A 17,851-nucleotide genomic window follows, 5' to 3' on the forward strand; every position below is an offset into this window, starting at 1 on the left:
ACAGGACTGTATGTCGATGATTACAAATATATATATATATATATATATATATATATATATAAAACATTTCTGTGTGCTAGGACGTTTTCATCTTAAATTGTACGCAATTATGCAAAATGTAGAAACTATGCATAAATAGAATTCAGCATAATAGTGAAATGAAAAAATTATATAATAAGAAATCATAAAAATAAATAATAATTAATGAACGTTCTTTTTTTAAAGGAATATTCAAATTAGTTAACCTTCACATAGTCGCTCACATATCCATGATTAAGTATATTAAGAAGTTTGTTTTAATAATTTTTATATAGAAAAAGTAGGCTTTTAATATCAATGTCAGAGTGAGAAAAAAAACTTTGTCGGTATAAAGATAATTCGACTTGCCTAATCAAGGTGTTTGCAGCTTGACATATCAGTCATGTAACATAATGTCATCGTTGTATTATCATTTTCACACTTTGATTTTTAAATGTAATAATAATAATTGGGAGATGATGATGATGGCTCAGTGGTTATTTATATGGACTGACAACCTGGGTGTGTCAAGTTCGAATCCAGTTATTTCCACAAAAAAAAACTTTCACTTAGGATGGTGGCAACCTTCATGTGGTCCCTCCCTTAAATACACCAACGCCGTTCTAGGAAGAATCCTAACTAGAAAGATATCAGGAACATGAATGTCAACAATAATCACCTAATCAATAGAAAACTGTATGAATGATATATATATTATTTTAATTGGAATTCATTATTGAGAGTAACATTAGTTCATATTAATTCATTTATTGCGGACTATTATCCTCATCTGTATTAGTTGTTGTTTCACAATGTTTCGGCCAACTATTCCTCCAGCCTTCGTCAGGTGGTAACCTCGACGGATAGGAACTTTGAATCTCCTAACTGCATTCTCAGCAATCACTGCCATCCGTAGTTGTTGTCGTCTCACCACGTTTTTGGCCTCTACCAACTGCGCCACGGGCCCCAAAGGTGCAGTTGTTAGAGATATTGAATCTCTACGGTTCCAGGTGAGAATTGTCTTTTGGCATTCAATAAATAAAGAATACATTTGAAATATTATAACTCCTTATCCTATAGCATTTCGATGTCTACCATCTCTTCAGAGGAGAAAATATTAGCAAATAAATATAATGGTTTACACCTTATTTGCTAAAGTCAGTGAGACAGAAAATCACAATTAAGTTTTTTAAGTATTTAAATATCATAGAATAAGGGGAGTTAATGAAAAGGATATAAAGATTAACATCTAAATTGATTGGTAAAATCCGAAGTAAATATCTTTGATAGCAGTGCGGTAAAGTGATCCAACTATCTCTTTGTCTTACATAGAATAATTAAAATCTTTGGATTTGAAATTTAACGATTTCACATCATAAATTTTAAAATTTATTGAATGCTAAAATTTTATTTAAATTAAATATAAATATGTTCATATTGAATTAAATATAAATATATGATATTAAATATAAATATATCTACAGTTAATTAAATATAAACATATATAAATTAAATTAACGATAAATATATAAAATTAAATTAACTATGAATATATCAAATTAAGTTAATAATAAATAGATTAAAATTAAAGTAAACATAGCTATGTCTACATCAAATAAAATCTAAATATGTCTACATCAAATACAATCTAAATATGTCTACATCAAATACAATCTAAATATATCTACATCAAATAAAATCTAAATATGTCTACCTTAAATAAAATCTAAATATATCTACATCAAATAAAATCTAAATATGTCTACCTTAAATAAAATCTTAATACGTCTACATCAAATAAAATCTACATATGTCTACATCAAATGAAATCTAAATATGTCTACCTTAAATAAAATCTAAATATGTCTACATCAAATAAAATCTAAATATGTCTACATCAAATAAAATCTAAATATGTCTACATCAAATAAAATCTATATATGTCTACCTTAAATAAAATCTGAATATGTCTACCTTAAATAAAATCTAAATATGTCTACCTTTATAAAATCTAAATATGTCTACCTTAAATAAAATCTTAATATGTCTACCTTAAATAAAATCTAAATATGTCTACCTTAAATAAAATCTAAATATGTCTACCTTAAATAAAATCTAAATATGTCTACCTTAAATAAAATCGAAATATTTCTACCTTAAATAAAATCGAAATATGTCTACCTTAAATAAAATCGAAATATGTCTACCTTAAATAAAATCTAAATATCTCTACCTTAAATAAAATCTAAATATGTCTACATCAAATAAAAGCTAAATATGTCTACCTTAAATAAAATCTGAATATGTCTACCTTAAATAAAATCTAAATATGTTTGCATCAAATAAAATCTAAATATGTCTACCTTGAATAAAATCTAAATATGTCTACATGAAATAAAGTCTAAATATGTCTACATCAAATAAAATCTATATATGTCTACCTTAAATAAAATCTAAATATGTCTACCTTAAATAAAATCTAAATATCTCTACCTTAAATAAAGTCTAAATATGTCTACCTTGAATAAAATCTAAATATGTCTACCTTAAATAAAATCTTAATATGTTTGCATCAAATAAAATCTAAATATGTCTACCTTATGTCTACCTTAAATAAAATCTAAATATGTCTACCTTAAATAAAATCTAAATATGTTTGCATCAAATAAAATCTAAAAATGTCTACCTTAAATAAAATCTAAATATGTCTACATCAAATAAAATCTAAATATGTCTACCTTAAATAAAATCTAAATATGTTTGCATCAAATAAAATCTAAAAATGTCTACCTTAAATAAAATCTAAATATGTCTACATCAAATAAAATCTAAATATGTCTACCTTAAATAAAATCTAAATATGTTTGCATCAAATAAAATCTAAAAATGTCTACCTTAAATAAAATCTAAATTTGTCTACATCAAATAAAATCTAAATATGTCTACCTTAAATAAAATCTTTATATGTCTACCTTAAATAAAATCTAAATATGTCTACATCAAATAAAATATAAATGTTTACATTAAATTAAATATGAATACATCTTCATTAAATATGAATACATCTTCATTAATTAAAATATAAAATATAAAGATATCTCCATTAAATATTCATTTATCTAAATGTTTATCTAATAGATTGTGACAGCCTGAAAATTTATAATTTCTAAATGAATAAATGAGAAACTAATCTTATGATTTTTGTGTAATTTTGCATATGTTTTATATTCGATTTACCTTTAATAACTAATATTAATTGGATATGATGCTGGTGAAGTGGATAATCGCATGGACCGTCGTCTCAGCAAAGGTAATTTAATGTCATATCTGCACTGAGTGACAACTCAGTAGCTGTAGTTTAATGTCACTTTTAAAAGTAACATTAAACTACATCTGTTAAGTATTAGTATAATTAAAATGTCATAAGCAAAACATTTTAATTTTTGTGAAAAAAATGCATAAAAATACATAAACGATATGAGAATAAAGCAAAAAATCAGAATTCATTCAAAATGATAACCATTTTTGGAAATGGTAGATCTGAATTTGTGTTGAACATTCCTAGTTGTGGGGCACGACATTTCATGGTGACTTTTCTTTCATGTTCTCAGCAGTGATGTGACAATATTGGATGTGTATCTAAAAATAATTGTGTAAAATGAAATTTTTCACGTAGGAGTAAGGAGAAATCAGAAAATTGCATTAGAAGTTAAAGAGTAGAATCAGTGTTACGTGTTAAGGTATGGTGTTATTATAATCAGTCATGCAGTGTGGTTTCGTCTCATGAAACCTGGCAGTTTCCGTCCTTTTTCAATCTATTATACAAATAGCAGCTGGGATCTCAAAATGGTCACGCATGTTCGGAATATCGCATTGACTACTGTACACTCAATAACCCTTATCCTCGAGTGGCCTCAGGGCCTTGATAAGTGGTGATCCCTATGTAAAAAAAAACTTTACAAAATGAAATAAGTTTTTCATTTTATAATATGTAATATCTTTATTATATAAAAGTTTTTCATTTAATATATAATGTTTTCTTTTACATAAAAGGAACTCTCAGATAAAGATAAATGAAAACGAAAATGTTTTTAAATTTTGATCTTGAAAAAGGTCACATAACACAGTTTCATAAACGCCATCATCAATAAGCTGAACTTATATAAAGGGTGATAACTCGTATCTCAAATTGAGAGCAGGGAGACTCGACGTTGCCTGGGATTGAATGAGGATCAACGAATGTTTCACCCTCCCATATTTTATCGTTATCGAAATCTGTGAAATCGCCCATTTTTTAATTCAAATTGATTAATTGCCTGCTCTAGTTGGGGACTCATTGCATTGCACTAGGAGGGCGCTTCACATGCCTTCCTGCAGTGATTTAGTTCAAAATACATTGTAGTCTACATTGCACTGTAAAGAACCTGTTCATTTTATAAAATTATTTATATATAATGGCTTTAATTGAAGTTTAAAATGCAAGTCAAGTATGATGTTTCAATTGTGCTCTTAACAGAAACATTCATCTTGAATGCACCCCTGTCATATCAAAGAACCTACTGGTGGTTTCATATGCAGGGTCTTTTTGCTTGCGCGGTAATAAAACTTCTCAAATGCACTTGTGGTGTTAGTGTTGAATACAGAACAGAGACTAAATGTTACGCAGCAGGGGAAGCATAGAAGAGAGAACCAAGATAACAGAGAGAACCAATATGCACGTATATGTTGGATGACGGCTGTTTGTGTCAATAAATCGGTTTGTTTGTTTTTAAAAACCCGCTCCCTCGTCTCGAAATGAAAGCTACCGTTTGATATGACGAAGCCGACATTGACCAAACCACTGGCTCTGGGCCTGTGATTAGAGTTGAGTTTCGCTTTTTTTATACTGAAAACTGAATGTAACGCGTGCCGATACGGGAAATGTGGAATAATTAACGTTTGAAAGTTAATAAAATTAAATAGACAGGCGAGCTCCGTGGTTAACTGTGAGATATTACAATTTATAGATGATATAAAAAGTTTTAAGAAGTTGTGAAGCGAGTGAGCGCTTCTCTGAAAGAAGCCTTTTGTGGACATCGAGGAAAAGCGTACATACATACATACATACATACATACATTTTTGCTTTTATATATATATAGACTAGCAGGGGGTACCCAGCGTTGCCCGGGTGTTTGTAGGTGTGTGTGTTTTTGGGTAAATGAAAAGAAAAATCGTGTCCCGGGTGTTTGTTTTAAAAAAAACGGAGCCTTGACGCACAGTTGGAAAATAATAAAGTGTGAAAAAAAACGTGCAACGTTTAACGGCACGTGCCCGTTTTTGACGAGTTAATGACGTAAACTTTGAGTGCAGGGCAGTGTTTTATTTACCGCGAGTCTGTTCGCTTCTTTTTTTATATGAAAAAGCTTAATGCATATGTGGCGATCGAAAATTGTTGAATATTTATCTTTTGAAAGTCAGGCAAATTAAATAGACAGGCGACCCCGGTTGTTAACTTGTAGATATTATCATTTAGGCACGATATAAAAAGTTTTAAGTTGCGAGGCGACCGATCGGTCCTCTGAAAAAAAGCCTTTCTTGGACATACATGCAAACGCACACACACACACACAGAAACATTTTCGCTTTTATATTTATAGATTAACTTTATTCCTATGACGTCGCTCATCATGCTTGCAAACATGTGGATATAGATTCACGTTGTTACCAGCTGACTTGGTCCACGAATTTTTTAATTCCTTATAGAATTGTTTTGTTAACATCAACTCTAACTATAAATAATATCCCTGACTTTGATTTCAATAATAACAACCACGATTTCAACATTCCTAAAATAGCATTTATGAAATACAAACGCCCCCTTAAGTAAGACACTTTATCAAATCTCCAATGCTAACCTACTGTATACGCAATAACCCTTATCCCTGAGTGGCTTCCGCACCTTGATAAGTGGTGACCACCTTGTAAAAAACAAAATAAAAACAATTTCAGAATTAATAATAATCATCGATTATCATAAATTACTAAATTCATAATAATCTTCGGTTATTCTTTCCGGTGTTTTCCGGTAGCTAACAATCAAACATTAGGCTGTATGAGGCATTAACTTTAGTCAAAATCGCTTGTTCCTATTTTTGGGTTTTCGATACTTATTGAAGACATTCCATTACAAGACCTATTTTATACATTAAATATAAATGTTTCTACATTAAAGTAAGTTAAAGGCTGGGTGGATTAGCCAAGCTAAACCTAATCACTTTCCTTTGTGGGTCAGATAAGCCAACCTATATAAACCTATATAAACACAAATGCTTAAAGTTCTTGAATATCTTTTTTTTTTACATTTTCATTACGTTGACATATACTGACTGACTGATTAACAACTCAGATGGAAAACTTGGGTTTGGCCAAGTTTGAATCTAGTTCGTTTTTTTACCGAAATGCTTTCATTAAACCCACACGTGACCTCGCATCTAACCTCCTAAAGAGGAGGTAGATTAAAATAACAACGCAAGTTTCGAGATGTGGCAAGCAAAACCCTCCTCCTCACCAACAGAAAAATCAACAACTGAGTACACCTCTTAACAAAAAACTTTTTCACAAAATTTCCATGGATGCAAACTCTTTTTTTTTTGTATCTTCATCTTTTAATTTTTGTACATCATTTTTTTTTTTTTTACTTGCCGAAGTAAAATTATTTGATTAATATACATGGTCGTTTCTCCTTCTCTTTAAAAACTGTTGCTCCGATTTAACTTTCAGCGTTTATCATTAAGTAGATATCCATTTTTGTCTTCTGCTAGAATGGAACTTTCTATGAAAAAATTCTGGATTCTGGCATTGAGAGAGTAAATACTTGATTCCAACTTCACTTGAGCGATTGTATATTTGTATATCATTCTTTATTACTTGTGTAAGTTGTTAAATTAATATACATGGTTATTGTTCCATTTCTTTAAAAGCTGTCGCTCCCATTTCAACTTTTTGCACTGATCATCAAGTAAATTTTTTTTCTCTTATGTGTTTGATTACGATTAAAAAAAGAAGATTTTCTGACTTAATTCATGAATGCAATTTTTACCAACAAACCAAAACGTGATATTCATTTAATTTTTATATTTTAAGAACATTTTTGAACACTTTTTGTCGACTTTCATTTTTTCTCCCTTTCGATTTTCACACACACAAATGATTTGCTTTCCTATTTTAGAATCACAGAAACACAAGTCGGAATTTTGTATTTTGTTTTCTGATTTCCTAGCAGTTTAGCCGGCTTTTTTCGGGCCCTATGTACTGTTCATAACTTTATGTGCATATATATATATATATATATATATATATATATATATATATATATATATATATATATATATATATTTACACAGTGATCACCACTTATCAAGGCCCGGAAGCCACTCAGGGATAAGGGTTATTGCAAGTACATTACGTTAGTGTGGAGATTTGATGAAGTGTTTACTTAAGGGGGCGGTTCATTAGGAATTTGTTAACATTGGACTTGAAGACATCCAAGTTGTAGTCCGGTGGGAAGCAGGCAGACGGAACAGAGTTCCACAGGCGTGCAGTTCTAAGAAAGAAGCTTTGTTCATGGAATCCGCGTTTTGATTTAGGCACAGATATAGAGTGGGGAAAATTTTTCACAGTGGATTCAGCTAGGCGGGTGTTTTTCGTGAAAGATTGGCGAGGGGGGATCAGAGATTGGAGTTCAGAGGAGCACCTGCCATGGAAATAACGATAAAACAAGGATAGGCTCGCAACGTCTCTTCTGTGGGAGAGAGGTTGCAGGGTAGAGAAAAGGGCATCCCCCACTAAGCCACGAAGTCTATTTTGTACTCTGTCAAGGCAGGATAGGCTGTTTTTGGCAGCTCCTGTCCAGATATGGCAACAGTATTCCATCCTTGGACGTACTTGGCTTTTATATAGATAGAGAATTGCATCAGTATATATATATATATATATTAAAAGTTTGACTCATGTCCAGGTAATCTACATCTAAAATTTCAAGTATTTAGACCTAAAATTGGCGGAGGTCAACTCTTTCAACTTCAACCCTTTGACAGCCAACTTTCTGACTGAGAACTGATTAAAAAGATTTTCCCAAATCTCAGTACCCCTTATGTCAAATCTCGAGTCTGTAAACTGAAAATTGACAGAGAAGTTTTGTATGGAAATGTACACACACACACACACACACACACACACACACACACACACAGACAATTTCACTTTTATATATATATACAGTGATGATCATATTTATTGGCACGGTAAAATAAAAGTTAAATTTTGTCTAATAAATTCTAAAAAAGGGATTAAATTAAAGAAAATAACAAAGTATATTATGTATTTTTAACTGGCCTTTCCGATGCAGCAATCGGATTTTAGAAAAAATAAATAACAAAGGAACAACAAACATAATTGCAAAAAACCCTTGTTCAAAATTATTGGCACGATTTATTTAATAATCAATTGTATAGCCTTTGGCCTTGATTACCTTCCTCAGTCGCTTTTCATAGTTTACAACCAAGTTGTTGCACTCTTCAGTAGTAATTTTAGCCCACTCTTCCTGACAATAATCCTCCAATTGAATAAGATTCTTAGGCTTCCTTTGCATTACCCTCAATTTTAATGTTCTCCATAAATTTTCAATTGGATTAAGGTCTGGGCTTTGTGATGGCCACTCCAAAATATTAATATGATTGTCCTCAAGCCATTTCTTAGTCAGTTTAGCCGAATGCTTTGGGTCATTATCTTGCATGAACCACCAACGACGACCAAGTGAGAGCTCTTTAGCAGAGTCTTTCAGGTTTTCATCCAATATTTTAGCATAATCTTCCTTTTTTATGCTACCTGTGACCTTAACAAGTCGCCCTGGTCCAGAGGCAGCAAAGGATCCCCAAAACATCAAACTGCCTCCACCGTGCTTCACTGTGGGTATGGTGTTCTTAGGCAGGAAAGCTTCGCCAGATTTTTCTGTAAATATAAGACACTTTATTATGGCCAAATAACTCTATTTTCGTTTCGTCAGTCCATAGAACACGTTTCCAGAATGCAACATCTTTATCAATATGACGTTTTGCAAAGGCTAGCCTTGCTTTCAGGTGCATAGGCTTCAATAAGGGAGTCTTTCTCGGACGACATGCTTTTAAACCAGCTCTCTTCAAAACTCTACCAACTGTATGTCGAGATACATTCACTCCAGAGGTGCTCTGTTCATCAACAATCTCCCCAACAGAGATCCTTGGGTTTTGTTTTACTTGTCGAACAATTTTCCGTTCATCTCTTGGGGAAAGAATCCTTTTTCTCCCTCTACCCTCTAAACTCATAACGTGGCCTTGCGATTTGAACTTGTTTATTATGGCTCTAACAGTGGATTTGGGAAGGTTTAGCTTCTTTGAAATCTTATCATAGCCCTCCCCATTGGTATGGCATGCTACAACAAGCTTCCTGACGTCTTCGCTGTGTTCCTTAGTTTTAACCATGGCGATTGAAAATTATAATTTAGTCACTTATAATAGTTTAAATAAATCGCTATCTAAAAATTATCTGAAAAAATTATTCACTGAATTAGCGTTAAACAAGCATAATATGGCTATAAAAAAGTTCAGAAAGCACGTAAACCGGAAATTGATTGATATTATACTGATACTAAAAGAAAAACAAAGCCGTGCCAATAATTTTGAACAAGGGTTTTTTGCAATTATGTTTGTTGTTCCTTTGTTCCGATTGCTGCATCGGAAAGGCTAGTTAAAAATACATAATATATTTTGTTATTTTCTTTAATTTAATCCCTTTTTTAGAATTTATTAGACAAAATTTAACTTTTATTTTACCGTGCCAATAAATATGATCATCACTGTATATAGATTGCCAGTAATTTCTGTGAAGAAAGGACACATAACCCCCACCTTAGTGCATAGATTATATACTCACACTTCATTCTTACATTTAAATAAATATTAATTTGTTTCTTCCATGTTTATTATCACTTTTTAAATGGAATACATTGTTTGCGATTAAATAATGATAATTCTTGGTGTTTTCTTCCCTTTCTTCTAGGAAGTAGCACGAACTTAAAACGCTGTTGCCTTTCCAAATTTTTATGTGAATTTTCTCTTTTTTTTTTATTGCATTTTCACCCCAAACAAGGCATATTGCCACTTTGTTGTAGGGGGCTACTATCAGGGACATAAACATCAAGGGTACTGTGTAGGGAGTTGGGCAGCAAGATGTTGGTTCACGTTACACTTGAACTTTTGCATGTCAGTACAGTTGGGGAAGCAGGGACCCGGAAGGGAGTTCCAAAGTCTAATGGTTCTGAGGAAGAAACTACTGGAGTAGAAGGCTCTCTTACATCTAGGGATCTCTACCATGAAGGGGTGGGATTTAGCTGCTTGTCGGAGATATTTACGTTGTGGGGGCACAAGTGCTTGCAGTTTGTCAGAGCATTCACTGTTAAAGTACTTGTAGAACAGGCAGAGGGATGCAACATTTCGTCGATGGGACAGAGGCTGAAGTTTAGATGACAATTCAGGACCTATCAGATTGGCGACTCTCTTTTGAACCTTGTCTAGGAGAGAGAGAGACTAGTGGCAGATGCACCAGCCCAAATATGACAACAATACTCCATACATGGGCGAATGGTGGCCTTATAGAGGCATAGGATACTTTCAGGTGTTAATAGTTTTCTAGCACGGTAGAGAGAACCCACCTTCTTCGCAGCGGTCTTGGCAATGTTCTCAATGTAATTGTTCCAATTCATGTTTCCTCTGAACGTTAGGCCGAGGAGTTTAAAAGATATACTCTCAGATAAAGCATCATTGGCCATTGTTATTAGTGGTAGAGAAGGTTTCTTGTAATTATTGAAGGAAACAATTTAGTCTTGGACGCATTGAATGTGACCATCCATTTTTGTCCCCCATTCCACTGCGGATCGGAGGTCATCCTCTAGTGTTTCTGCCATTTCTTTTGATATGTGTTCATTTGTTTTCCTGTTATGTCTGTTATAGAGTGTGGTGTCATCAACATACATACCCATCTCACAGGCAATTTTGTCAGGGAGGTCATTTATGAATATTAGGAATAATAGAGGTCCAAGGATAGACTCCTGAGGCACTCCTGCATTTATATCATATTGTTTAGATGTACGACCATCACGGACAACCTGGATTTTTCTCTTATCTAAGAAGGATCTAATTATGTTATGCATTCTTCCAGTGATGCCGTATGATCTGACTTTCTTGAGAAGACCCTTATGCCATACCCTGTCAAAAGCCTTAGATATATCTAGAGCTACCGCTCTACCCTCTCCCACTTTGTCCAGTGAATAGTATATACGTTCTGAGATTACAGTTAGGATATCTGCTATGGAATGGGCTTGCCTAAATCCATATTGTTGGTCAGTCAGAAGTTCAGCTTCTGTAAGGTGATGGACTAGAGCTTGGTTAATTATGGTCTCAAATATTCTGAGGAAAAGTGGGAGGAGGCTAATGGGGCGATAATTCAGTGGATCAGTTCTTTCGCCAGAATTCTTGAAAACTGGTACTACAGAAGCAGTTTTCCAGCAGGTAGGAAAGCAAGATTCATTAAGGCATTTGTTGTAAGTTTGGAGAGAACTGGAGCTACTTCGGCGGCGCACTTTTTTAATAGCACAACCGGGATGAGATCAGGTCCACATGCTTTTGAAGTGTCAAGATTTCAAAAACTTCTTCACATAAGTTTCTTGAATGCATGTGTTTGCAAATCCTCATTCTGTATGTACAACTTTTACTGTTTTGTATATTATATATTTTTTTTTTTACTTACCTAAGTTGTTCAATTACGAGGTGCCTTCAATAAGTTTCCAGATTTTTTTCGTCTGGCCACTTCTTTGGATAGTACACATATAAAACTCTAGTCCCTTTCAAAGTAATCTCCTCCGGCTGACATGCATTTGTTGTACCGTTCCAACAACTAAGTAAAGTTGTTCATGTGCACAGTTGTTATTCCTTTTCTTTAAAAGCTGTTGCTCATGCGAGAATTGAACTTTCTTACAGAGATGATTAAATATTTCTAAAAATAAGACTCATTTATTCAATCAACATGTTTTGTGAAGGCAAAGTGTTAATTGATTATTGTTTGCTTGTTGCTTTTTTATGAACTACTTACATGTTTTAATTGTTGATTTACAGTGGATCTTTCTGATTGGAAAAAGAAGATCGAATCAAGTGTGAATGCTGCTGAATCGGATCTCGTGTCGATTGTTCATAATGAAGTGGCTGATACCAGTTACCAACAACATGTCCGCTACAAAGATGGTGTTGTGACTATCGGGTGTGTAGGTGAGTCAGAATTCTTTGTTTCTATGTGCAGTCTTTGACTTTCATTTTCAGTCGTCTACGTGTTTGTATGTCCACTAAAAACTTTTGTCATCCATGTTGAACTGGCATGAATCTGGTACCATTAGCAAGAGCAATCTCTTGAACACATAATATTGAAAAATTAGAAAAAATCATCAATTATTTTATGTAGAAATGTTTTGTTAAAGGGGGCTCAAGTAAAAAATTTGGTTCTGACATTGTTTATTAATCGTGTATGTGATTGTCATTTTTTTTGTTTCATTTAAAAAAACTAAATTTGCAACGTGATAACATCTGTGTCATCTTGGTCCAATTGATAGAGGGTTCCCTTACGAACTTAACTTTTGCAAGTTTATGCCCACCACGTGGTATTATTTTTTCCTTTTAATAACATAAGATAGCACCTACGTCCTGCTTTTTTTTAATTGACTTTATTATAATATGTACACACTCTCCATGAATTAAAATATATTAAACTGTATTTTACAACTGGGCAATGTCGGGCGACCCCTGCTAGTTATTAATAAATGTGAGTGCATGTGTAGTGAAAATGACATGGTTTCATGCTTATCCGTATTTGAATTCTTTTGGACTATTGTTCTCATCCTGAATGTTACTTTCATAATGTTTCGGACGATGTGACCTCTGACCTTCTTCAAGTGTATCTTTTTGAACCCATGAATCTTTGTCGAACTCTGGAATATGCACATCATCAGATCAGAATATTTAATATTTTATAGTTATGCTACTATGAAAAACTAGTGACCCGTTTTCCGGTGTTGTTCGGGAAAACTAAGGAAACCAACAATTACAATACACAGAAACAAATTAACCAAAATTAATGTCAGTAAAAAAATAAAACTATTTGTAAACTGTTATTGTGGGTCATAGGTAGATACATTCTTTTTCTTCACCAATTCAACAATTTGATCTTAGATCATACCTTTTTTTTTGCTGTTTTGATTCCATTTTTGATATCTGTTTCACTAATTCTTTCTGGAATCAGCTGCTGCAAAAAAAGAAAAAGTTGAGAGTATCCTGTACCACCATTCGTCCATGCATGGAGTATTATTGCCACATCTTGGCTGGTGCATCTACCACTAGCCTCTTCCTCTTGGATAGAGTTCAAAAAAGAGTTTTCAATCTAATAGGCCCCACTTTGTCAACTAACAGCCTCAATATTTTATTTTGCTTCTAATGTAACTATCACTAGATGTCACATCCCTATTATGTTACCTAGCATCTTCTCTCTTCTTTTGATGAGAAGCATTAGGCTTCGAAATATTATGGTGTAAAAAGTTCTCACTTATCCTACATCCCTAATTAATGTATAACCTTACTGAATAAATGAATAAATCTATATATATTAGTATATTAGTGTATAGTTTTATATTATCATTTTCTCCCTTTATTGATCTCTCTCATATATATATATACATATATATATATCATTAGTATTAGTAATGGAAAGTTAATTTAAAAATTTTTTTTTAAATTTAATTGATTTCTATATAAGCTCCATTGTAATTTGTTGAGCTTTGCATTATCCCGATAAGTCTCCTTTTAAAGAATTTTATTTTCTTCCTTTAAAGCCCTCATATATATATATATATATATATATATATATATATATATTAGTGTTGTGCCGATGAATCGGAATCGGGAATCGGTTAAATCGGTAATTTTCGGGGAATCGGAATCGGCATCGGAATCGGAAAAATTTGTGTATAATTTCCGATTCCAAAATCGATTCTTTGAATATTTTTCAAAAGTTAATTTTCAATTGCTTGTACCGATTATAAATATTTATTTCTTTTAAACTATTAGTAAAACTAAACTCTATAGATCTACGTACTCGTTATAGAATGAAGTTCTCATAACAAAATCACGTAATTTCATTAAATAGTTTTTGCTTTACGCTCCCTTGACTAATTATCGCAGTTTTTTTAGGAAGATTCCGAATTTCCCAAATCGTTTTTACGGCATAAAATAAAAACTATTTGATGAAATTACGTGATTTTTTTATGAGAACTTCATTCCATAACGAGTACGTAGAATATATATATTTTTTTTATTTTTCTTTTTTTAACATAGTGTAAACTGCACAAGCACCCTTTTTTAATACGTGAAGAAAGTTTAGAGCTTCATCCTAGATCTAAAAATAATTTGGTTTTTAGTGGGTTTACAAATATCGTCCAAAAGTAGAATTTCAATGAGGGGGGACTTTTAAATGTAAATATAATTTCTTTTTCAATCTGAAAAATTTCTAAATGTTTTCTCTTTATCTATTTTATCCAGACTTTGATAAATTCATTGTGAGATATTCATGTATATTTTTAACTTTTCCGAAACCCGAGAAAAATGCGACGGTGTCAGACAATGTGGCTCCAGGAAAATAAAATAAAACTCTATTCGTTTGAAATCTTTTCATATTAAACTCCTTGAGAAATTTGGCAAGTGGGTGTGAAAAAGTATTGTTGTAGAAACCAACGGCATCGAAGGTGTTAATTACCCCATAATACTTTCAACTCAACTTTTGAGTGAGATTGGCGGGCTTCAGCGAGGCCTCCGTGATATATATATATATATATATATATATATATATATATATATATATATATATATATATATATATATATATATATATATATATATATATATATCATGGAGGCCTCGGCTTCAGACGGCATTGGGCGCCGTCGTAGCAATCCTTAAGTATAAACATAAACAATACCGGCAGAATCGAAGAAAACCACACTGGAAGCATATTTCAAATTAAATCAAAGGCCAAGCCTTTTCACAATTTTGCCCATTCCTTGTTGGTCTCCCCCCCCCCCGATTTATCGGAGAGGGACTATAGTTTTCAGTGGCGTTCGTTCGTCCGTTCGTCCGGATGATTCCCGGATAACCGTCCATTACTTTTTTCTGAAATTTTGCCACAAGTTGTACTCCAATACGTAGATGTGCACAACATCGAGTTTTTTTTAAAGAAAACTCTCGTTGCTCCCCCAGGGGCTGAAAAGGGGTCAAAAATGCCCAAAATGGCAAAAATGACACTTTTGGCCCCATAACTTTTTTCCCGTCCATTAGATTTTACTGAAACTTGTCCAAAATGTGAAGGCAATTGTTGCAAATGTAAATTCAGTATCGCTGACCCTGGCAAAACTCTGGTTTGCGCCCCCCCGGGAACTTTTAGGGCTAAAAACCACCCCTTTTTTAGGCTCTTTTTTTCATATTTGTGTAAAATGTGATTATGTGTCTCTATTTAGTGTTTTTTTATGGTGCTGAACTCAAATTTACATGTCTTAAGGCCTGAAACATAGCCGTTTGTCCATTTTTACAAGTAATCAGCTCCCCCATGGGGGCAAAAGAGGTAAAAAAAATACCTCAAAATGACTCTAAATAGACAAAATTGACATATTTTTCAGAATAACTTTTCATCCATTCATTAGATTTTTCTGAAACTTGGCAAAACCATGGGCATACCTGATATACACCTGATGGAAGTATCACTGACCCTGGGAAAAATCAGAGTCACAAGCCCTGGAGGTTTTAGGGCTTATAGTGGGTGTGGAGCAAAAGTTGAACTTAGTCATTTTTCTGAAAACTTTTGAAAAATTTTTTTTCACTCAAAATTGTTTTTTTATCAGTTATGTATCACTTTTTTTATCACTTTATTCGATCCCCCCTCCTCACATAGAGGGGGACCATGCATGCACGGCTTGTTATATTTGTCAATACCGATTGCCGAGTGAGGGAGCAGCAAACATACCGACAAAACCCAACACTTTTATATTCTACTTTTCATTTAATTAGCAATAATGTTTGATATTATTTTTCTGGGCAAAATATTTCTTTAATTTTAGACAATTCTTTCGCTACTTTGAAAATAAACTGCATTCTTCTAAAGGTTACCTAGCGAATTTTCGCAAAGTTTCAATTTTTGTTTTGTTTATTTTACGCATATAAAATAAGTTTAGATCTTCTTTAGTTTTACTAATAGTTTAAAAGAAAGAAATATTTATAATCGGTACAAACAATTGAAAATGAACTTTTTAAAAATATTAAAAGAATCGATTTGGGAATCGGAAATTAGGCACAAATTTTTCCGATTCCAATACCGATTCCGATACCCCCAAAATTACCGATTTATCCGATTCCCGATTCCGATTAATCGACAACACTAATATAAAACGATTAGGAATTTAAAATAGACGGTCAGTTTCACAAATAAATATAACGTAACATGAGCTGTAGTGTGTTACCAATTTTAAATTATGTGCGCTTATTGGGGATAGGGTGTCTACTTTTTAAGCGATTACACATGGTTTTACAACGTTGCAAACCGAACTTAATTTAGTGGGAAACACTTTAGTTAATATCCATAAAGAATTAGGATGGCCAGAAATGATGATCATTTTACGTTAAATTTATATTCGAAACTGATCTTACACTCTAAATTCTAAATGATCGCTTTTCTTTCCGCCAATTAAAAAAATGTTCTAACACGTAATCTATAAAAGTAATATTTCATTTTGGAATAGGGATTTAGCTGCGAGAGAAAGCACAGAAAGCTCACGCAATCTCACGTTAAAAATGGTTTTCATAATAGTAATATTATTATTTAGAAATTCGTTCGTAACAATGAGATGTGGCTTTGCTAAGTGGCGTTGTTAAATATATTGTTCTTACATCGTTTTCTTATTTTGCCTACCAATCTTCGAATATTTTCCACTATTCATGTAAGTAGCATGTTATACAGTAAATACGAACTGGTACAATATAGCTTTGTTTTAAAATCAAAATAAATGTTTTGTTGTGTTACAATTTTTAATCAATTACAAGGCAAACATTTGAGATAAAATATACGCGGACATTAACCAGGGGTTTATGTAATAATTTGAAAATTTACGAAAAAACAAACAAAAAAAATCTCTAATTAAATATGTATAAATTTTACAAGAATCGGAATCGGGAATCGGATCGGAATCGGAAATTTTGAACGGAATCGGAATCGGAATCGGGAAAAATTTTGGCATCGTCCCATCACTAATATATATATATATATATATATATATATATATATATATATATATATGATTGTTGGAGAGCTATTGGCTACACATTGGCAAACGTGTTTCAATGACCCCCTAGCAGGGAAAATCACCTCATCAGGCCAAAAACCATCCACCTGATGAGGTGATTTTCCCTGCTAGGGGGTCATTGAAACACGTTTGCTAATGTGTAGCCAATAGCTCTCCAACAATCAATATATTGCTCTGTTTCATGCATTGAGCACTCTTTGGAATGACACATTGTGTTGTTGTTATGAGTTACTGAAAAACTCTACCAACAGTATAATAATATATATATATATGATTACATAAATTAATATACAAAGATATAAGTTTATGTATAAATTTTTCAGTATTTACTTTAACGGTGCTCAATGCATAAGTAAAGCTAGGTAGTAAGTTAT

General features: G+C 32.6%; 1 protein-coding gene across 1 annotated transcript in view; it reads left to right on the forward strand.

The window, feature by feature from the left end:
* The window catches only part of LOC145248359 (guanine nucleotide-binding protein-like 1), a 342,841-nt gene that overhangs the window by 246,314 nt on the left and 78,676 nt on the right, over positions 1–17,851 (forward strand). Inside the window, exon 8 of the mRNA XM_080110280.1 lies at positions 12,205–12,354. Within this exon, the coding sequence (XP_079966406.1) occupies positions 12,205–12,354 (150 nt within the window). The remainder of the gene's footprint in view (positions 1–12,204; positions 12,355–17,851) is intronic.

Source organism: Euprymna scolopes, chromosome 26, assembly GCF_053919585.1.
Source record: "Euprymna scolopes isolate OS-2025 chromosome 26, ASM5391958v1, whole genome shotgun sequence".
NCBI lineage: Eukaryota > Metazoa > Mollusca > Cephalopoda > Sepiida > Sepiolidae > Euprymna > Euprymna scolopes.